This window comes from Gopherus evgoodei, chromosome 1, assembly GCF_007399415.2.
Source record: "Gopherus evgoodei ecotype Sinaloan lineage chromosome 1, rGopEvg1_v1.p, whole genome shotgun sequence".
In the NCBI taxonomy this organism is placed as follows: Eukaryota; Metazoa; Chordata; order Testudines; family Testudinidae; genus Gopherus; species Gopherus evgoodei.
Window position 1 is genome coordinate 213,146,588 of NC_044322.1, and position 23,187 is coordinate 213,169,774.

Here is a 23,187-nt window from a genome sequence, read left to right on the forward strand (position 1 = left end):
ATGAAGAGATTGCTCTACAGTACTTGTATGAGGTGAATTGAAAAATACTACTTCTTTTGTTTATCACTTGTACAGTGCAAATATTTGTAATAAAAATAATAATATAAAGTGAACATTGCACACTTTGTATTCTGTGTTGTAATAGAAATCGATATATTTGAAAGCCAATTTTTTGAGTTAATCGTGTGAGTTAACTGCGATTAATTGACAGCCCTATTTACAACCTCCACAATTTTTGTATCTTTTGCAAAATTGATCAGTGATGATTTATATTTTTTTCCAGGTCATCCCTGTAGGATACATCTGGAAATACAGCCACTTGGTGACAATTCCACATTTACAACTACATTTTAAGACCTATTAGCTAGCCAGTTTTGAATCTATTTAATGTGTGATATGTTAATTTTATATCATTCTAGTTTTTTAATCAAAATGTTGTGGGGTACTAAATCATATGCTTTGGAGAGTCTAAGTATATTACCGTCAACCCTTTATCAACCAAACTTGTAATCTCATCAAAAAGAGATATTAAGTTAGTTTGACAGGATCTATTTTTCATACATCCAAGTTGATTTGCATTAATTATATTATCCTCCTTTAATTTTTATTAATTAAAACCCATATCAGCCGCTCTATTATCTTAGACTAGATGATCATAAACATCCTTTCTGGTCTTAAAAACCTATGAATCTAAATGCCTCAGGGAGAAGTAGAGGCCAACAATCAAGTGGCTCAGTCTGGAAACCTGGTCCAAAAATTTAGCATATATCCAGCTAAATTAAAGCCCAACTGCACCTGAAATTTAACTTATAGATTTTTTCATTAGCTTAGAAAAATTTTTGATCCACCAATTCTAAAGTTTTGCAGCACAGAGGACTGTACATCTTGTTTGTTGCTGTGGAAACAGAACAAAATCTGCAGTCTCTTCACTGGGAGAAATATTGATGAGCCAGTGATGGGCAGGTCTGAGTTCTGTCCTCAAAGCTGCAGACTGAAGATCCATTGTAGGTTGTCTGGAAATACTCCCTAAAAGCTAAAGTGCTACAAACCAGCTCTGGGATCCATGTGCAATGACCCAGTATAGCCATTCTTGTAGAGGATCTCCTGTCCCACATCGAGAAAAGTATATAGTATTAGTGATCATTAGTGATTAGTATAGTATAGTATTAGTGATCATTTGCACTTGTATTATATATGCTTAGTTTTGACAACCCTGAGAGAAAACACTCCCTAGCAGTTAATGTAGGCTAGATTAACCCTAGCCCTTACTCAACTATGCAAGGGAGGAAGGAGGAGCAAGGACCCTCTTAGAAAGTGCAAAAAAGGCAGAGACTCCCTACCCTAATACCTTTCTCTGTGAGAAAGTGGATGGGGAGGGGGCATAGAGGACTGGAGAGTACTTGTATGAGCTTTGGAATAGAACACCGGACACATAATGGGAGTGAGCTGCACCCTGAAAAGGAATGAAAAAACCTAACTCCTCCCCTCCATAATGCAAGGCAAAGCAGGGGATCCTCTCTGAGTCCTTCCCTACTGATCCTCTTTAGGTAGTGCAGCTATGTACGTTCTCTTATTTTGGGATGAACCTGATTTGTCTCTCACTGATCAATTCGCTATCACACTGCTCAGCCTGAATGATGGGTATGTATTAATATGAAAATACACTCACCTGTTCCAACATGCAGTTCATTACTAAAGGAACAGAAATGAATTCTTCAGGAATCTGATGTAGCAAATCATTGTAATACCTCATGTCCACATAAGGAGGCAGAAAAGAAACGTCTTCCTCTATTGTAGAAAGCAGAAATAACATATTGAGACCATCTAGCTGGATCTGTTGGTTTTCCTTTGACTTTGGTAGAAATGGTTAGTAAGAATTTCCTATTTAACTCCTTGAATCTCTCCTATGTTCCTGAATTAGGGCTGTGACAGTGTTGTAAGAAAATATAAGGAAAGGACGTAATTTTTAAAGCGTCTACTGCTTAGCCCTGGTCTACACTACGAGTTTAGGTCCTATTTAGCAGCGTTAGATTGATTTAACCCTGCACCTGTCCACACGACAAAGCCATTTTTATCGACGTAAAGGGTTCTTAAAATTGATTTCTGTACTTCTCCCTGATGAGGGGATTAGTGCTGAAATCAACCTTGCTGGGTTGAATTTGGGGTAGTGTGGATGCAATTCGACTGTATTGGCCTCCGGGAGCTATCCCAGAGTGCTCCATTGTGACTGCTCTGGACAGCACTCTCAATTCAGATGCACTGGACAGGTAGACAGGAAAAGTCCCGCAAATTTCTGAATTTAATTTCCTGTTTGACCAGCCTGGTGAGCTGATCAACACAAGTGACTATGCAGAGCTCATCAGCACAGGTGACCAGCCAGAATCACAAAAGAGCTCCAGCATGGACTGAACGGGAGGTACTGGATCCAATCGCTGTATGGGGAGAGGAATCCGTGCTATCAGAACTCCTTTCCAAAAGACGAAATGCCCAAATATTTGAAAAAATCTCCAAGGGCTTGAAGGACAGAGGTTATACCAGGGACCTGCAGCAGTGCCATGTGAAACTTAAGGAGCTCAGGCAAACCTACAAAAGAACCAGAGAGGCAAACAGCCACTGCAGGTCAGAGCCCCAGACATGCCGCTTCTATGATAAGCTGCATACCATTCTAGGGGATGACCCTACAACTACCCCACCCCTGTGCGTGGACTCCATCAATGGACTCTCACACAACAGGGATGCAGATTCTGGGAACGAGGAAGAGGAGGAGGAGGTTGAAGATAGCACACAGCAAGCAAGCAGAGAAACTGTTTTCCCTGACAGCCAGGAACTGTTTATCACCCTGGAGCCAGTACCCTCCCAACCCACCCAAGGTGGGCTCCTAGACCTTGAAGGCAGAGAAGGCCCCTTTGGTGAGTGTACCTTTGTAAATATAATACATGGTTTAAAAGCAAGTGTGTTTAATGATTAATTTGCCCTGAAGACTTGAGATGCATTCGCAGCCAGTACAGCTACTGGAAAAGTCTGTTAACGTGTACGAGGATGGAGCGGAAATTCTGCAGGGACATCTCTATGAAGCTCTCCGGGATGTACTCCAAAAGCCTTTGCAAAAGGTTTCTGGAGAGGACAGCCTTATTCTGTCCTCCATGGTAGGACACTTTACCACGCCAGGCCAGTAGCATGTAGTCTGCAAACACTGCATAACAAAGCGTGGCAGCGTATGGTCCCGGTGTTTGCTAGCATTCAAGAAACATCCGTTCTTTATCTCTCTGTGTTATCCTCAGGAGAGTGATATCATTCATGGTCACCTGGTTAAAATAGGGGAATTTTATTAAGGGAACATTCAGAGGTGGCCGTTCCTGCTTGGCTGTTTGCCTGCAGCTGAACAGAAATCATCCCCACTGTTAGCCACGCGGTGTGGGGAGGGGAGACGCAATCATCCCAGAGAATTGGGTGGTGGTGGTGGGGTTGGTTTAGTTGGGTTTGTGCTGCATGTTAACCCAAAAACCACAGTCTCTCCTTTTAAATGGCCAAGCCATTTTAAATGGCCAACCCAACAGGTGCTTGGTATGGGAAATTAGGGTGCTGCTGTTTGAAACCATTCCCACATGTTATGAAGGTTAAAGAAGCCAAAAGACTGTGGATTATCATGTCTGCCTGCAAGCTGAATTCTGTTACCTGCTGGACCTGCGTGTATGATCTCTCACACCAAACTGGCAGGTCCTCAATATAAGAAGCAAAATGCAACCTTGTAAAGAAAGCACATGCGCTATATAATGTTAACAGCTTGGTTCACTGTGAAAGAGTCTACTCATTGTTAACTAAAATGTGGCTTTTTAAATACTACTCTCCCATTTTTTCTTCCTGCAGCTGCAAATGTTTCAGTGCTCCCCGTATCATCTCTGTCCCAGAGGCTAGCGAAGATTAGAAGGCGAAAAAAACACACTTGTGATGAAATGTTGTCTGAGTTCATGCAGTCCTCCCACACTGAAAAAGCCCAGCAGAATGTGTGGAGGCAGACGCTGTAAGGGTGCAGGAAAGCATTAAATGAACGCAAGGACAGGTAGTGGGATCAAGATGATAGGCGGCATCAGCGTAATGAGAGGAGGCAGGAAGGAATGCTCAGGCTACTGGAGGATCAAACTGATATTCTCCAGCATATTGTTGAGGTGCAGGAAAGGCATTAGGAGCACAGACCACCACTGCATCCCCTGTGTAACCAACCGCCCTCCTCCCCAAGTTCCATATCCTCCTCACCCAGACACCCAAGAACTCGATGCAGGGGCCTCTGGGCACTCAACAACTGCACCTCAAAGGACTGCCCAAGCAACAGAAAGCTGGCATTCAATAAGTTTTGAAGTGCAGTGTGGCCTTGTTCTTCGCTCCTCCCCTCCTCTACCACCCCATCCAGTGCTTCCCTCCTCCCCCAACCCTCCTGGGCTACCTTTGCAGTTATCCCCCCATTTGTGTGACGAATTAATAAAGAATCATGATTTGAAACAATAATGATTTTATTGCCTCTGCAAGTGGTGATCAAAGGGGGTAGAGGAGGGCAGTTGGCTTACAGGGAAGTAGGGTGAAGCAAAGGGGCGGGTTTTCATCAAGAAGAAACAAACAGAACTTTCCCACTGTAGCCTGGCCAGTCATGAAACTGGTTTTCAAAGCTTCTCTGATGCACAGTGCGCCCTGCTGTGCTCTTATAACCGCCCTGGTGTTTGGCTGCACGTAATCAGCGGCCAGGCGATTTGCTCAGCCTTTCAACCTGCCATAAACACCTCCCCCTTACTCTCACAGATATTGTGGAGCACACAGCAAGCAGTAATAACTATGGGAATATTGGTATAGCTGCGGTCTAACTGAGCCAGTAAACTGCGCCAGCACACTTTTAAACGTCCAACTGCACATTCTACCACTATTCTGCACTTGCTCAGCCTATAGTTGAACAGCTCTTGACTACTGTCCAGGCTGCCTGTGTATGGCTTCATGAGCCATGGCATTAAGGGGTAGATTGGGTCCCCAGGGATAACTATAGGCATTTCAACATCCCCAACGGTTATTTTCTAGTCTGGAAAGTAAGTCCCTTGCTCCAGCCGTTCACACAGACGAGGGTTCCTAAAGATGCGAGTGTCATGTACCTTTCCCAGCCATCCCACGTTGATGTTGGTGAAACGTCCCTTGCAGCACCATAGAAAAGTTCCCCTTGCAGTTTATGTACTGGCTGCCTTGGTGCTTCAGTCCCAAGATAGGGATATGCGTTATGTCTATCACCCCACTACAGTTAGGGAATCCCATTGCAGCAAAGCCATCCACTATAAACCGCACATTTCCCAGAGTCACTACCCTTGATAGCAGCAGCTCAGTGATCGCATTGGCTGCTTGGATCACAGCAGCCTCCCAAATAGATTTGCCCACTCCAAATTGATTCCCGACTGACTGGTAGCTCTCTGGCATTGCAAGCTTCCAGAGTGCTATCGCCACTCACTTGTGAATTGTGAGGACTGCTCTCATCTTGGTATTCTTGCGCTTCAGGGCAGGGGAAAGCAAGTCACAAAGTTCCATAAAAGTGACCTTATGCATGTGAAAGTTTTGCAGCCACTGGGAATCATCCTAGACCTGGAACACTATGCAGTCCCACCAGTCTGTGCTTGTTTCCCGGGCCTAGAATCAGCGTTCCACGGCATGAACCTGCCCCATTACCACCATGATGTCCAAATTGCTTGGGTCTGTGCTTTGAGAGAAGTCTGTGTCCATGACCTCATCACTCTCCTAACTGTGCTGCCTTCGCCTCCTGGCCTGCTGTTGAAGTTTCTGGTGCTGCATATACTGCAGGATAATGCACGTGGTGTTTACAGTGCTCATAACGGCCACGGTGATCAGAGCAGGCTCCATGCTTGCTGTGGTATGGCATCTGCGCAGAAAAAAGACGCGAAGCGATTGTCTGCCATTGCTCTCATGGAGGGAGGGGCAACCAACAATATGGTTTACAGGGTTGGCTTACAGGGAATTAAAATCAGCAAAGGGGGCAGGTTTTCATCAAGGAGAAACACACACAATTGTCACACCGAAGTCTGACCAGTCATGAAACTGGTTTTCAAAGCCTCTGTGATGCACAGTGTGCCTTGCTGTGCTCTTCTAATCGCAAACAGCCTAGTCAGCAAACAGCCCAGAGAGCTTTTAAATCTCCAAAGGCAAATTCTACCACCATTCTGCACTTGCTCAGCCTATATTTGAACTGCTCCAGGCTTCAGAAGCCATGGGAGCAAGGGGTAGGCTGGGGTAGGTGCGACTGCGCGGTGCTGCCAGCTGGGAGAGCAGCCTGAGGCAAAAGCCTCCAGCTCACAGGTAGGACTGAATCTCCATTAGATGAAATTTAAAGAAGAGAATGACCTGGAGTTGGTCCCATTTATGTCCAGGTGCCCCCAACCCACTTCACCAAGGTTGGCCAGGAGCACCCACAAGACGATGACTATGGTTAACAGTCGTACTGCACCATCTGCCGCCGGCAAGGCAAGGCAAGGCAAGTCAAGGAGATGCTGCTGTGTAGCAATGCAGTACCGCATCTGCCAGCAGCACCCAGGAGATGTACGGTGACAGTGAGCTGAGCGGGCTCCATGCTTGCCATGGTATGCCATCTGCACGGGTAACCCAGGAAAAAAGGCGAGAAACGATTGTTTGCCATTGCTTTCATGGAAGGAGGGAGGGAGGAAGGAGGGCCTGACGACATGTACCCAGAACCACCTGTGACAATGTTTTTGCCCCATCAAGCATTGGGAGCTCAACCCAGAATTCCAATGGGCGGCAGAGACTGCAGGAACTGTGGGATAGCTACCCACAGTGCAACGCTCCTAAAGTCGACGCTAGCCTTAGTACTATGGGCACACTCTGCCAACTTAATGTGCTTCGTGGGGACACACACAATCGACTGTATCAAATTGATTTCTAAAAAATCGACTTCTATTAAATTGACCTAATTTCATAGTGCAGACATATCCTCAGTCTGCACAGCGATGAACTTCTGCTCTTGACATATCTTCTTCCCATACCTTCATTTATTTTTAATAAAATACAAGTATTTTAATAATAAAAGAAGGATTATATTAAAAATTTAGGAGATTCAGAGTTAAGGTTCCACAGAGACATATCACAGATTAACCTACATAAAATGCAGCCATGTGTCTCTAAAATTATTTTAAAAAGTGCAGTGTAAACATAAATCAGTAGTACATGGTTCAGTTAATTTATACAATCTCAGTCAAGAAGCAGTATTAAAACTCAATTACAAGCACACACGATGAAAGAAAATCCTATATGCTATGGGCTCAGTCACAAGCTGCCTTCTGTACTCATGCAGGGGAGTAAGGATGTGTATGTTATTAGTCCTCTGTGTGGGCATCTACATTTTCAGTTTGCATGCAGGGTGGAGAACAGTTGCTGTGAAGTTGCTACTGGCCCCCCTGTATACATTGGTGTGGAGGCTTTGCTCCCTACTTCCAGTACACCAGTTATCACAGTTCAACCAATAGAAACCTGCATCAGATATAGGACTGGGGCAACTTACTCACCCTTGGAACAAGGGGTAAACAGGTACTTATTTGTGACTCTGAATAACTATTTAATCCCTGGTCTGCTCCTGGGGCAGTGCAAATAGGTGCTGTTCTTTACTTAGTGGACATATTTGACCTTAAATCCTCTGTGCTTCAACTCTACATCTATAAAATGGGGGTAATACCACCCTCTCACCTCACATGGTATTGTGAGAATAAATTAATTAATGTTTGTGAAACACTCAGATACTATAGCACCACAGAAAACCCCAGGAGAAAATTAATGATTTTGTATTCAGAGCAGGGTTTTGAATAGTGTGCAGTAAATAAAGCACGGGGTCACAGATTGAGGATAACACAAAATATTGCATAGCTGCTCTTTCAGTGACACCCTCCATCTTGTGCACTGATTAAGTCAGGGATCCTGTGAAAAAACGGTATGTGACCATGTAAGCAAAGATTGTATCATAATGTATAATCAACAGCAAAAAACTATGTAAACATAGAGTTAAGGCTGCTTAGTGTTATGTCTCCCCTTTGCAAAACGTTGATCAAAACTCAAACTTCTGAAAACAAGGAAATGCACAGTTAAGATTGCCCATGCAATCTTAACTCTGCCTTCTTTCAGCTGTGCCCCAATATGCCCCATTAACACACATACCTTCTCTCTGCCAATCCCATAGTTGCTGAAATGTACAAGCTCTTTACTTCCTTTCACAATCCATTCCTTCTCACCTACAGGATCTAAACACTATTAAAAGGCAAAAAGGGAGATAAAACAGGTTGCTTACCCCATCTTCCCTCTGTTTCCCTCGTGCTGGCAGTAGCCAATGGAAATTATTTGCATATGCTGCCAATGCAGTCAGTGTGTTAGGTGAACCTACACTACATGGTAGAACAATAGTTAAGCCTGCTTGGTAAAGCTGTGTTTGTTGATATGAGGACATGTGTGGATTACTTTGAGGTGTGCGCAATGGAGCTGTGATTATGATATAATGAAAATCTATATTTTGCACATTCTGATATTATGCAAGCAAAGGGAAGAGCTGCATGTGTCTCTTCGTGACCCAGTACACATCATTTCAATACAGAATTGTGTATGATATATAATTAGCATGACACAGGGGTTTTACTACAAAGGACACTGCCAGTAGTAAGCTGGGATATGAGAGCACAGTTGCAGAAACCATCTGGAGACAGTGTCCCAAGCAATGGGGAAAATGAGTAGGGAAGTGCTGGAGGCCAAACGGGAATGAACAAGCATCTCAAACAGGTTATTAAGGGAAGGCAAAAAGCCTACAAGGAATGGAAGAAAGGAAAGATCAGCAAGGAAAGCTACCTCTGGAAGTCAAAAAGTGTAGGGATAAAGTGAGAACTGCCAAAAGACAAGCAAAACTAGACCTTCCAAAGGAAATTAAAACCAATAGTAAAAGGCCCATAAAAAGAAAAGGGAAACAATGAAAGAAGAAGCAGGACCATGAAGCACTGAGGATGGAGTGGAGGTTAAAGATATCCTAGATATGGCCCAACACCTAAACAAATACTTTGCCTCAGTTTTCAGTAAGGATAATGAGGAGCTTGGGAGCAATGGCAGTATGGCTAATGGAAACAAGGATATGGAAGTACAAATTATCTCATCCAAGTGGAAGCCAAACTCAAACAGCTTAATGGGACCAAAGGAGTGTGTGTGAATTATCTCCATTCAGGAATATTAAAGGACCTGGCACATGAAATTGCTAGCCCATTAGCAAGGATTTTTAATGAGTCCATAAAATTGGGGGTTGTACCCTATCACTGGAGAGTTGCAAATATAGTACCTATTTTTAAGAAAGGGGGAAAAAAGTAATCTGGGAAACTACAGGCCCGTTAGTTTGACCAACTGAATGTCAGGTCTTCGAACAAATTTTCAAAGACAGAGTAATTAAAGACAAAGAGGTAAACAGTACATGGGATAAAATACAACATGGTTTTACAAAAGGTAGATCATGTCAGACCAACTTGATCTCTTTCTTTGAGAAGACAAATTATTTTTTAGACAAAGGAAATGCAGTAGATCTAATCCACTTGGATTTCAGTATGACACAGTTCCACATGGAAAATTATTAGTTAAACTTGAGAAGATGGGGATTAATATGAGAATCAAAAGGTGGGTAAAGAACTGATTAAAGGAGAGGTACATTGGGTCACGCTGAAAGATGAATTGTCAGGCTGGAGGGAGGTTATTAGTGGAGTTCCTCAAGGATCAATTTTCAGAGCAATCTTATTTAATATTTTCATTAATGATCTTGGCACAAAAAGTGGGAGATTGTTAATAAAATAAATGGATGACACAAAATTGGGCAGTATTACCAATATGGAGGAGGACTGGGAATAGCATACAAGGAAATTTGGACAACCTGGAAAGCTAGAGTAATACAAATGGAATGAAATTTAATAGTGCAAAGTGCAAGGTCATGCACTTAGGGACTAACAACATCTGGAATGTTGTGTTCAGTTCTGGTCTCCCATGTTTAAGAAAGACGAATTCAAACTGGAATAAGTACAGAGAAGGATACTAGGATGATCAGAGGAATGTCTCAGGAGATGAGACTTAAGGAGCTTGGCTTGTTTAGCCTAACAAAATGAAGAATGAGGGGAGATATGATTGCTCTCTATAAATACATCAGAGGGACAAACACCAGGGAGGGAGAAGAATTATTTAAGTTAAGGGCCAAATGTTGGCACAGGAACAAATGGATATAAACTTGCTATCAACAAGTTTAGGTATGAAATTAGATGAAGGTTTCTAACCACTAGAAAAGTGAATTTCTGAAACAGTCTTCCAAGGGGAGCAGTGGGGGCAAAAATGTAACTTGTTTCATGACTGAGCTTGATAAGTTTATGAAGGGGATGGTATGATAAGGTTGCTGACAATGGCATATGGACCACCCACAACTGCTATTAGCAAATATCTCCAACAACTGGTTATGGGGCACTCAATGGGAAGGGCTCTAACTTAATACAGAGAATTCTTTCTCAAGGGTGTCTGGTGGATCTTGCCCACATACTCAGGGTCCAACTGATCACCAGATTTGGGATCAGGAAGAAATTTTTCCCCAGGTCAGATGGGCAGAGACTCTAGGGGATTTTCACCTTTGTCTGCAACATGGGGCACAGTCACTTGGTGGTCTGACCTAGACTAAATGGTGGAGTCTCTTTAACTTGAAGTCTTTAAATAAAGATTTGAGGACTTCAGTAACTCAGAGAGAGGTTATGGGCCTATTACAGGAGTGGGTAAGTGGCCTGTGATATGCAGGAAATCATACTAGATGATGATAGTGGCCCCCTCTGGACTTAAAGATCATGAGTCTATGAGCAGTCTAAGCATTTATTATCTTCATGCACTCCAGGAACGGCGGTTGGTGTCAAGTGCAGCTGTACTGACTGGTGGAGGCAGTAGATATGTTTGGGAGATCTGTGGATTACTTTGAGGTGTGTGACAGAGTTGTAACTATAATATGAGATCTAAGTTTTGCAGCCTCTCATGTATGAGAGGAAAGGGAAGAGGTGCAAGTGTACCTTCAGTTTGCAATATGTATCATTTCTATGCCTAACTATTTACATTATGTCTGTAGCAGGGCATGGAGCTTTGATTTCAAAGGATATTACTGGCAATGAGGTGGAATATTAGATGATTATAATACTTTAATAATGGTTAGGTGAAAGTGTAGGTTGAGATGGCATCCTGTGAGTAAAGGTATGTCTACATTTGAGCTTGGAGGTGTGATTCCCAGCTTCGTAGATGTACCCACAGTATCTCAGCTTGAGCTAGCATGCTAAAAATAGCAGTGTAGCCAGAGCAACAGGGGTGCTAGCTGCCTGAATGTAAATCCGCCTGGACTCTCTGGGTACATACTCAGATGACTAGCCCAAGCCACCATAAATGCTACTCCAGCTACATGGATATTTTTAGTGTGCTAGCTTGAGCAGACCTAGAGTGGATCCATCCATGAGAGCTGGAAATCACACCTCCTAGCTCAAATACAGATGTACCCTCAGGATAAGGAGCTGTAAAAAGCTGTAAAGTGGTTCTAAAATTGTACACATGTGGTATTCTTTCCTGGGAGCTGGCCAAGTGTGTGAATGTTTGCCAGGATCTGGAACTTCCTGAATCTTATAATGCCAAGGTCCAGTGTGAGTATGAGCTATGTATATATTGAAGCATTGCTCAAGAAGAGAGAGGGAAAGTGGTGTGGGTGATCTTTTTTTTTTCTTTTCCTGTTTGTTCTTTAATAGTGCTAGATGGAATCCTGTGGTAAGAGTGAATAGGTTTTAAAAGGAGATGAAGAGCTGGTATATTTCAGCAACTCTGGGGACAGCGGAGTAAAGATCTCTGTGTTAACAGAGTGTATTGGGACACTGCTGAAAGAACACAGAGTTAAGGTTGCCCAGGCAATCTTAACTCTGCACTTCCTGGGTTCCAGAAAAGGTTACTCACCTTGTGCAGTAACAGAAGTTCCTGGAGATGTGTGTCCCTAAGGGTGCTTTGCTTCAAGTGTACGTATGTCCCATGTGCCTTTAATCAGAGATTTTTGGTAGCAATGCCTATTCAGCCCATGCATGCGCCCTATACTTTCTTGTGCCCCGTACTGAGGAGATATATGGCTTTTCAAGGAAACCGTCTTCACTTTCCTCTCTACCACACAGCCCCTCAAAGGAAACTCTGAAGCACAGGGGAAGGAAGGCAGATAGTGGAGCACCTGTAGAGACACACATCTTGAAGAACTCCAATTACTGAACAAGATGAGTAATCTCTCCTTCTTTGAGTAGTCTCCCTCTGGGTGCTTCACTTCATGTGGCTTCCAAGCAGTGTCCTCATCAGAAGGAGGGAGCTTCAGAGCCAACTCTAATACTGAAGACAAAACTAGATTGTCCAGGGCAGCCTCAGATTTAGAAGAATGAGCCACTATATAATGTTTGGAAAGGGTTTGCATCAAAGTCCAGGTCACAGCCCTACAAATCTCAAGAAGGGAAACATGTTTAAATAACACCATAGAGGTAGATAGAGACCTCACAGAATGAGATAATACCCTAAGAGGAGGCTTAATATTGGCAGACTCATAACATGAGACAATATACCCTGAGATCCACCTCAAGAGACTCTTGGTGGAGGCTGTGGACCCCTTGGATCTGTCTGCAGTCAAAACAAATTGTCTGGAAGACTTTGTAAATGGTTTAATCCAAAGGCTAATGCCCTCTTAATGTCCAAGTATGGATGGCAGCATCTTCCTTGGACTGATGTGGCTCAGGGAAAAAACCAGGGAGATGGTTGATGGTTGACTTGGTTGATGTGAAATTCAGAAGTCACTTTAGATGGGAATTTAGTATGTAGCAATAGTGAAACTTTGTCCTTGAAGAATATTGTAGAAGGAGGATCTGCCATTAAAACCCACAATTTTCCAACTCTTCAGGCATAAGTAATGGCCAATAAGAAGGCCATTTTCATGAACAGGTGAAGGGAACAAGTAGCCATTGGCTCAAAAGGGGGGCATTGTAAGAAAATTAAGAATCAAGTTTAGATCTTGTATAGAAATGGGCTGTCTAATCTGAGGAAAAAGGTGCTCCACGCTGCAGAGGAAGGTGAAAAACCCTCAGGGCTTCTGCCAATCTGCCCTGGAGGAAAATTCATTCCCGACCCCATATATGGCGATCAGCTAAACCCTGAGCATGTGGGCAAGACTCACCAGCCAGCACTCAGGAAAGAATTCTCTGTAGTAACTCAGATCCCACCCCATCTAACATCCCATCACAGACCACTAGGCATACTTACCTGCTGATAATCAAAGATTAATTGCCAAATTAATTACCAAAATTAGGCTATCCCATCATACCATCCCCTCCATAAATTTAAAAAGCTTAATCTTGAAGCCAGATATGTCTCTCAGTTCATCTTAATTAATTAACCTCTTAGAGTTGGTTGGTCAACTCCCACCTTTTCATGTTCTCTGTATGTATATATATCTCCTCACTATATGTTCCATTCTATGTGTCCAATGAAGTGGGCTGTAACCCACGAAAGCTTATGCTCAAATAAATTTGTTAGTCTCTAAGGTGCCACAAATACTCCTGTTCTTTTTACGGTTATAGACTAACATGGCTGCTACTCTGAAACATGAAAGTATGTGTTCTGAAGCTCAAGGGCTGAGAACCAATCCTGTGAATTCAACAATGGAATTATAACTGCGAGAATCACCATCCTGAATTTGAATTTTTATGATTACGTAGATTTAGAATTGGTCTCCAACCTGTTCTTTTTTGGGACAAGAAAATACTTGGAATACAATCCCATTCCCCTGATTGGAGCTTGAACAGGGTCTATGGCACAGAAAGGAGATGATTTCCTGTTTCAGCAAGTGGGTCACTGAACAGAATAGGGAAGGGAAGTGGGGTGGAGGGAAGGAGGTGAAATAGATGTAGTAACCCAATCTTATAACCCCCCAAACCCATTTGCCTGATGTAATTTGTTCCCATGCAGATTGAAAATAGGAGAGAGAGTCTCCAAAGGTGAGGAGCTGGGTATATTGGTGCAGTCACAGATTCATGATATGGTGTTGTTCCAGACCAACAACCAATATATCAAAATTGCCATTTTGATGATGAGGATAGTTGAATGATAGATGTAGTTGAAGTAGGTGGTCTCTTCCTTTGGAATCTTTGTTTCTTTCTGGACAGCTCAGTAGATCTTTGAAATCCATAAAACTGGATGAGATCAGGGCCGGATTAACGTAGGGGCTTTAGGGGCTGCAGCCCGTGGCCCAGGGCTAAGGGGGGACCTGGCGCAGCAGGGCCGCATACCATGGCCCCACGCCACTCCTGGAAGCGGCCGGCTGCTGGCACATCTCTGCGACCCCTTGCAGGGGTGGGGGGGAGGTGGCTCCGTGCACTGCCCCAGCCCCAGTACCCGCCCCCCTACAGCTCTCATTAGCTTCTTCCCAGCCAATGGGCGCTGCAGGGATGGTGTGGGGGCGGGGGCAGCACGTGAAGCTGCCATCCCCATCCCCGCAAGGGGTCACAGAGATGAGTGGCGTGGGGCCATAGTATGCAGGCAGCCTGCCTGAGCCTTGCTGTGCTGCTTGCCAGGAGCCACCTATGGTAAGTGCTTCCTGGCCGGAGCCTACACCTCGCACCCCCTCCTGCACCCCAAACCCCTGCCCCAGGTCAGAATCCCCTCCTTCACTCAAACTCCCTCCCAGACCCCACACCCCCTCTTGCACCCCCCCGCCTCAAGTCAGAATCCCCTCCTGAACCAAACTCCCTCCCAGAGCCCACACTCCTCACCCTCTGCTGCACCCCAACACTCTGCCTCAGTCTGGAGCCCTCTCTGCACCCAAACTCCCTTCCAGAAAGAAACTAATATAACAGCTGTTCTAAGGTAAGACGTAGGCTATTTTGAATTAACATAACTATATTCTACATATTTTAAGATTGAAATGTAACCACAGAACGGTTTTATGCTAATTAAAAGGCAAGTTTAGCATGGTGTTAATAGCCTCGATGCCATAATTGTGATAATTTTGTTTTAAATTAGGAAAAAGACTTGTACACAGGGGCCCCACAAAACCTACCAGCCCCGGGCCCACAGGAGAGTTAATCTGGCCCTGAATGGGATGGGATCTCTGCACCATATGGTCCAGGGAATACATCACATCTCTCTGTGAGACAGATGCATGTATATTTATCATTCTCTATAGAGATAGAAGGATAGTCATGTACCTTTATTTGCTATTTTTCTCACTGTCTCTGATTACTATGGGATAGTATTAAAATGGAAAAAAGTCAAATGATGGTTATGAAGCAGATTAGAGAGATACAATGACAGATAGTAAACAGTCAGTATGAAAGTTTTAGAGTTCACTTAAATAGCTGAAAGCTAAGAAATAAAAATGATGACACAAGATGACAAATCGCAAGGTTTAATTTTTAAAGCAAATTTTACCTAACATTTTGTACTGATGCCCAGACAAATTTCTGTCTATGCAGAGTAACACACAGACTGAAACAATGTTAATGTCAGTTTTTGCCTTTTGGCCCCACTCACCCAGCCGGAGTCCCGCAACCCCGCGGTCCTGATCCCCCAGCCGGAGGGCGGCAAGTCCCGCGGTCTCGCTTCTCCTGCCGGAGCCCTGGGACCCCACGGTCCCGCTTCCCCGGCTGGAGCCCCACAACCCAGCGGTCCCGCTACCCCGGCAGGAGCCTCGCAACCCCGCAGCCCCACTCTCCTGGTCGGAGCCCTGCGGCCCTGCCACCCTGGCCAGAGCCCTGCGGCCCCGCCACCCTGGCCAGAGCCCCGCAACCCCGCTACCCTGGCCAGAGCACCGCAACTCCGCAGCACCACTCCTTCGGCTGGAGTCCCACAACCCTGCGGCCCCAGTCCCCCGGCCAGAGAGTGGCAAGTGCGGCTGCCCTGCTCCCGCGGCCAGAGCCCCGGAACCCTGCAGCCCTGCTACCATCGCCGGAGCACGGAAATCCGAAGTGCTGCCCGGAAAGTACATGTCCCACGAATTGGGCCCCACACTGGCTAAAGCCGGCCCTGCATATGGAATCTACTAAACTTTTCTTTACTTGCAGGTGTATAAACCCCAAAGAATCTTAAGGTGGCCTTGTAATCCTGCAGAGTGTGCAGTGATTTCCTTGTGAATTATATGAAATTTTGGATGTTAAGCTTCCTTATTTTGTGCACTCAAAGCCTTGAGTGCATGAAAATTTCAGATGCACAGTAGCCTGTTTGTATGCCAGAGAATCCAGCAGCATTTAGGTGTTGTGGTGCTGATGTAGGGCCTATGTATATAAACAGCTTAATGCTATTCTTACTAACCACTTCCTTTTCAAAATGCTGTCTGTATGGCTGAACAATATGCAGCTTGTGCATTATCAGTCTGAGCAAAATGAATCTTTCATTTCTGTGAAGCGTTAGCTCTGCAATTCTATTGCATTGAATGTTTCCTGCCCATAATGCTTCCTGGAGGGGGACTTCATATGTACTTTTGAATAGCTTTTGTCTTGTCATTACAAAAGATTGTGAACATTTTTATTCACAGAACTCTGCAAGGAGGATTAATTAATGAAATGTTGGATTTTTAAAACCTGAGGAAATAAGTTAAGGATTCTAAAGGAGATTGACATCTTAATGGGACAAAATCAGGGGGCCCAGATAATCTTCATCCAAGAATATTAAAGGAACTAGCATATGAAACTGCAAGCCCGTTAGCAAGAATTTTTAATGAATCTGTAAACTCAGGGATTGTACCGTATGACTGGAGAATTGCTAACATAGTTCCTATCTTTAAGAAAGGGAAAAAAAGTGATCTAGGCAACTACAGGGCTGTCAGTTTGACATCTGTAGTATGCAAGGTCTTGGGAAAATGTTTGAAGGAAAAAGTATTCAAGGTGTCATAAACAGATAAGAAAAGTTAATAGCACAGAAGTACTTTATATCTCTTAGCCTTGAAGGGGTTAACAAGAACAGTGAGCCTGGCTGTCACCTGACCAGAGGACCAATCAGAGGACAGGATACTTTCAAATCTTGAGGGAGGGAAGTTTTTGTGCTCTGCTGTTATAGTTTTGGTTGTTGTTCACTCTGGGGGCTCAGAGGGACCAGACGTGCAACCAGATTTCTCTCCAATCTCCCTGATACAGGTTCTTATAGATTCAAAATAGTAAGTACTAGGTAGATAAAGCGAGTTAGGCTTATATTTGTTTTCTTTATTTGCAAATGTGTATTTGGTTGGAAGAAGTTCAAATGTGTATTTGGCTGAAAGGAGTTCAAATTGGTATTTTGCTGAAAAGATTTTAATTTGTATTTGTATACTTAGGCTGGGAGGGTGTTCCAGTGTCTACAGCTGAAAGACCCTGTATCTATTCCATTTTAGTTTACAAAGATAATGTTTACTGTTTTTCTCTCTTTAATTAAAAGTTTTTCTTGTTCAAGAACCTGATTGTTTTTTTTATTCTGGTGAGACCCCAGGGGACTGGGTCTGGATTCACCAGGGAATTGGTGGGGAGAAAGGAGGGAAGAGGGAGAGAGAGGCTGATTTCTCTCTGTGCCAAGATTACTTTCTCTCAGAAAGAGTCTGAGAGGGGGAAAGAGAAGGGGGGAGGAAGGTGAATTGTCCTCTCTGTTCTGTGATTCAAGGAGTTTCAATCACACAGTTATCTTCCAGGGTAACCCAGGGAGGGGAAGTCTGGGAGAGGCAACAGTGAGGGAAAGGGTTTACTTTCCTTGTGTTAAGATCCAGAGGGACTGGGTCTTGGGGGTCCCCGGGCCAGGTTTTGGGGGGACCAGAGTGTACCAGGCACTGGAATTCCTGGTTGGTGGCAGCGCTACAGGTTCTAAGCTGGTGATTGAGCTTAGAGGAATTCATTCTGGTACCCCATCTTTTGGACGCTAAGGTTCAGAATGGGGAATTGTACCATGACACAAGGACATTGCGGTCAATGGTAATTGGGACAAAATATAACATGGATTTACAAAAGGTAGATCATGCTAAACCAACCTGATCACCTTCTTTGAGAAGGTAAAAGATTTTTTAGACAAAGGAAATGCAGTGGATCTAATTTACCTCTATTTCAGTAAGGCATTTGATACGGTTCCACATGGGAAATTATTAGCAAAACTGGAAAAGATGGGGATCAATATGAAAATTAAAAGGTGGACAAGGAACTGGTTAAAGGGGAGACTACAACGGATCATACTGAAAGGTGAATTGTCAGGCTGGAGGGAGGTTACTAGTGGAGTTCCTCAGAGATTGGTTTTGGGACCAATCTTATTTAATCTTTTTATTACTGACCTTGGCACAAAAAGTGGGTATGTGCTAATAAAGTTTGCAGATGACACAAAGTTGGGAAGTATTGCCAATACAGAGAAGGACCAGGATATCATACAGGAAGATCTGTATGACCTTGTAAACTGGAGTAATAGTAATAAGATGAAATTTAATAGTGAACAGTGCAAAGTCATGCATTTAGGGATTAACAACAAGAACTATTGTTATAAAATGGGGAGGCATTAGTTGGAAGTAACAAAGGAGGAGAAGGACCTCGAAGTATTGGTTGATCACAGGATGACTATGAGCCGCCAATGTGATATGGCCATGAAAAAAGCTAATGCGGTCTTGGGATGCATCAGGTGAGGTATTTCCTGTAGAGATAAGGAGGTGTTAGTAATGTTCTACAGGGCACGAGTGAGACCTCATCTGGAATACTGTGTGCAGTTCTGGTCTCCCATGTTTAAGAAGGATGAATTCAAACTGGAACAGGTTCAGAGAAGGGCTATTAGGATGATCCGAGGAATGGAAAACCTGTCATATGAACGGCGACTCAAAGAGCTTGGCTTGTTCAGCCTAACCAAAAGAAGGCTGAGGGGAGATATGATTGCTCTCTATAAATATATCAGAGGAATAAATACCAGGGAAGGAGAGGAATTATTTAAGCTCAGTACCTATGTGGACACAAGAACAAATGGATATAAACTGGCTATCAGGAAGTTTAGACTTGAAATTAGATGAAGGTTTCTAACCACCAGAGGAGTGAAGTTCTGAAACAGCCTTCCAAGGGGAGTAGTGGGGGAAAAAAAACAGATCTGGCTTCAAGACTAAGTTTATGGAGAGGATGGTATAATGTGATAGCCTAATTTTGTCAATTAATTCATCTTTGACTACTAGCAGTAAATATGCCCAATGGCTTGTGATGGGATGTTAGATGGGTGGGATCTGAGTTACTACAGAGAATTCTTTCCTGGATGTCTGGCTGGTGAGTCTTGCCCACATGCTCAAGGTTTAGCTGATCCCCATATTTGGGGTTGGGAATGAATTTTCCTCCAGGGCAGATTGGCAAAAGCCTCGGGGGTTTTTCACCTTCCTCTGCAGCGTGGGGCACGGGTCACTTGCTGGAAGATTCTCTACACTTTGAAGTCTTTAAACCATGATTTGAGGACTTCAATGGCTCAGACATAGGTTTGATACAGGAGTGGGTGGATGAGATTAAGGTCAGATTAGATGATCATAATGGCCCCTTCTGACCTTCAAGTCTATGCAAGTTATGATCAGTGGATTCAGCTTAGAGTTTTGATCCATCAAAAGGGAAGTACTTTGGAACTGTCTGGGGAACCTAGAATGCTGAAGCCAGGATGTCCAATGGATGGTGACTGCTGTAGAAACAGAACAAGCTGCAATGTCTGCTAGGTTTAAAAAGGCCTGCAATGAAGTTTTAGCTAGTAGCTTATCTTCAGTAATAATAGCCTAGAATTGCTTGTAATGTTCTGCTGGAAGGTGCTTGTATCTATTGGGTGTCTGGGAAGTGGGCGGGAGAAGCCCGCCCACTGCTAAAGGATCCTCCCCCAGCCTAAGGGGAGGAACCACAGGGCCACGGAACCCACTGAGTGCGGGGGACAACTAATAAAAGAACAGGAACAGGAGTGAGGTCAAAGGGTCAGAAGGAGGGAACCTAACGGGGACACCGAGCAGAGAACCCCGGACAGCGCCCACTGCTCCTCGAAGGCGTCAAGGGAGCCAGCGGACGCCGCCCAGAGGAACTCCGCCCGGATGCGTGATCGGACCATGGAGCGGAAGCAAGCCCCACAGTCACCGGAGTCTCCATCGACCAACCTCCCCTCCCTGATCGCGTGGATGGCCTTTTTCGCCAGGGCGAGGAGGAGGTTGACCAGGAGGTCCCGGGACTTCGTGGGGCCACGGATAGGGAATGCATACAAAAGGAGGTGAGGGGAAAAGTGTAACCAGAAACGTAAGAGGATGGCTGTGAGGAGCCGGTGTAGGGGCTGCAACCTGGCGCACTCTAAGTAAACATGCGCCAGGGTCTCCCTCACGCCGCAGAAGGGGCAGGTGTCCGGGACAGGGGTAAACCGCGCCAAGTACACGCCCGTGCTCACGGCCCCATGGAGGAGCCGCCAACTGATATCCCCAGTGGGCCTTGGGACCAGGGTGGAGTAGAGGCTGGCCCACCGGGGCTCCTCACCCTCCAGAGGTGGCAGGAGGTCCCGCCACTTCGTATCAGGGCGGGGCACGAGGGTGAGGAAGTGAAGGGTGTGGAGCACGAGCGTGTAGAGCTGTTTCCTCGGCGCGGTTTGGAAACGGACCGGCTGCAGGTCGTGCAGCCGGCTTGCGGAGAAGGGACGGGGGGGGCCGGTTGGGCCTACGGGGCAGAGGCCCGATGAAAAGGTCCGGAGGGTTTGGGGTGGGGGGTGGGCGGGGCGTGCCCTCCCGCAGGACCCGGTCGAGATAGGCCCGAGCAGCGGGCGGCAAAGCGGCCTCCATCTCCTGAAGTACGCGCCGGGGAGTGCAAGGTCTGGAGAGCCCCATGCGGTGAGCGAGCGTCAGGGGATCCAGCCAGCCTCCCCGGTCGTAGTCCAGGAGGTCTCCGACTCTGGTGGCTCCCGCCAGGACCAGCCTCTGGCGCACCGCGGGGGACTCCGCCACCTGCACACGAAGCTGGGGATTGTGTAGCAGGGGCTCCGCGAGGAGGTCAGCCCCCTCGGTGGCCGCCCGGAAGGTTCTTGTAGCAGGCTGGTTACCCTACTCCTGCCCTGAAGGGTTTAAAACAGCCCTGGGAGATGGCTGTGGCAGGGGAAAGGCTGGGCTGATTGGGGAAGCGGCAGCAACTGAGCCACGCCCCAATCAGGCCACAGCTGGCCTGCATAAAAAGGCTGCGAGCCAGAGGCCCAGGAGGAGTTTCTCTCCAGATTGGGAGAAAGCAGGGCCTGGCTGCTTGTAGAAAGGATACTGGGAGTGAAGCAGTGCTGCGGAGGGCCAGAGAAGCAGGGGAGCTCCAGGATGGCAACTTCCCAGGCTGCAGGGCCTGGTCCAAGGCCCATAGAGGTACTGGGAGGCAGAGAAAGGCAGCAGGATTGAACCCCCTTGCCTATGATGAGTGGCTTTTACACTGCAGTCTGCTCCAGTGAGTGAGGGCTAGATGGTGACTGGCAGTAGCCCATAACTGAAGCAAGGTGGGGATAGAGGGTTGGGGGTTCCTCTGGGTGGGGGAACCCTGAGACTGTGGGGGTATTGCCAGGGGGAAGCACCCCAAGACAAGGGGCACCAGATCTGGGGAAGAACATGGCGGCCAGTGACAGCGGGACACCAGAGGGCAGAGGGCGCTCTGGAGGCTGGCTGAGCTAATTACCTGAGAGACCAGCAAGGGGTGCCACAGAGGTGAGTCCCACACCATCACAGTGCTCAATAAAGGTGGTGAACTTAGAATAATTGGTGTGGTTATATTTTGTCATAAGAGCTTGGTAATTTGCAATCCTAAACCGAAGGGTTGCAGATGAGTAGCTCTTACAGCCAAAAAGGTCAAAGTATTTGTGGTCCTTATTGTCAGATCTTGATTTAGTGTGGTGCTGTCAATCACATTCATTTACAGCTTTCACAGCTAGCAAAGTAGGTGAAGAATGGGAAAACAAAAATTCAGAATTTGTGACTGGGACATAATACTTTTTATCAGCACATCTGCATGTTGGTGGAATCATTACTAGGGTCTACCAGATGGTCTTGGAGGGATCTGAGAAGGCCTCATTTATTGATAAGGCCACTTGATCAGAGGGTGTCCATTGCAGGGTATTTAGAAGATTACGCTGTGACTCTTGGGCCTCTTCTAAGGGGATCTGTAATATGTTTAATTACTTGAAATGGTTTAAAATCATCTGCTAGAGAAGGTGGAGGAGGGAGGGTGACATAACCTCCTCATCTTCTCCAGATGAGGAGATATTAGTTTATGGAGTAGCCTCCTTATCTGTTCTAGTCTCTTCAAAAGATGCTTGTGATTGAGATGTTGGAGGATGAGTAGATAGTCTTTCTCAGGGGAACCACCGAGGGAGATGGAATAGGAGACTATGGGCATGAGAAAACTGCTGTCAATAGTTATCCCAATCACAATATGCCCACTCAGGAGGTCCATAGGGCATAGGAGGTGGCATCCAGTGTGACTCAAGCCAATGAGAAAGGACACAAGATTGCCTCACTTGCAGCTCCTCTCTTTCCATGAAGGTGCCAGTGAAGGTGTCCTTCTTTGGCAAGATTTGGGAATCTGAAGAGAACTCCTTATCTAAAGGAAGAGCCCTGCCAAACTCAGAGGTTGCTTAAAAAATCAAGTGGTACTGGGGAAAGGTCCAATCTCAGTCACCGTGCCAATCTCAGTACTGACAGAAGCTTAGAACCCATTAAATGAGGAGACTTCAATTTGTCTGAGACAGATAAGTTTCTTGAGTATCTAAATTCTTGTGGTACCAGATGGATTTGAGCTGAAACAGAGCAAGGTTCCACAGTCGGTACTGAGGGTAGTCTGTTTAGGTGGATCCTGTCTGATGCAGGTCACTAGTAGCAAAGAAGGTGACTGCTTGGGGAACACCCAGATGCCAGTTTCCTTGCCAGTATCGAGGGAATCTGAGTGATTTGTTTAATTACCAGACATTGCGAAGGGGCTGTAGCTACTACCTCCTTAGAGGTAGAGCATTTAGACTCTTTCATAGCATGATCATGCTTTTTCAGTACCAAAGATATTTGGTATCACGACCCTTAGAAGAGCACAGAGCCCTAATGCAGAAATAATACCAGCAAAGGCTGGAGCCTTTGCAGTACCTAGACCAAGATCTGAGGTC

General features: G+C 45.4%; 1 protein-coding gene across 5 annotated transcripts in view; it reads right to left on the reverse strand.

Annotated features, from left to right (window-relative positions):
* The window catches only part of SPAG17 (sperm associated antigen 17), a 300,949-nt gene that overhangs the window by 166,169 nt on the left and 111,593 nt on the right, over window positions 1-23,187 (reverse strand). For all 5 annotated transcript variants that reach the window (XR_003996664.1, XM_030534836.1, XM_030534846.1 and 2 more), the window contains exon 10: window positions 1,670-1,788. Coding sequence is in view for 4 of the 5 variants with exons in the window: in XM_030534836.1 (XP_030390696.1) it covers window positions 1,670-1,788 (119 nt within the window). In the remaining variant the exon portion in view is untranslated. The remainder of the gene's footprint in view (window positions 1-1,669; window positions 1,789-23,187) is intronic.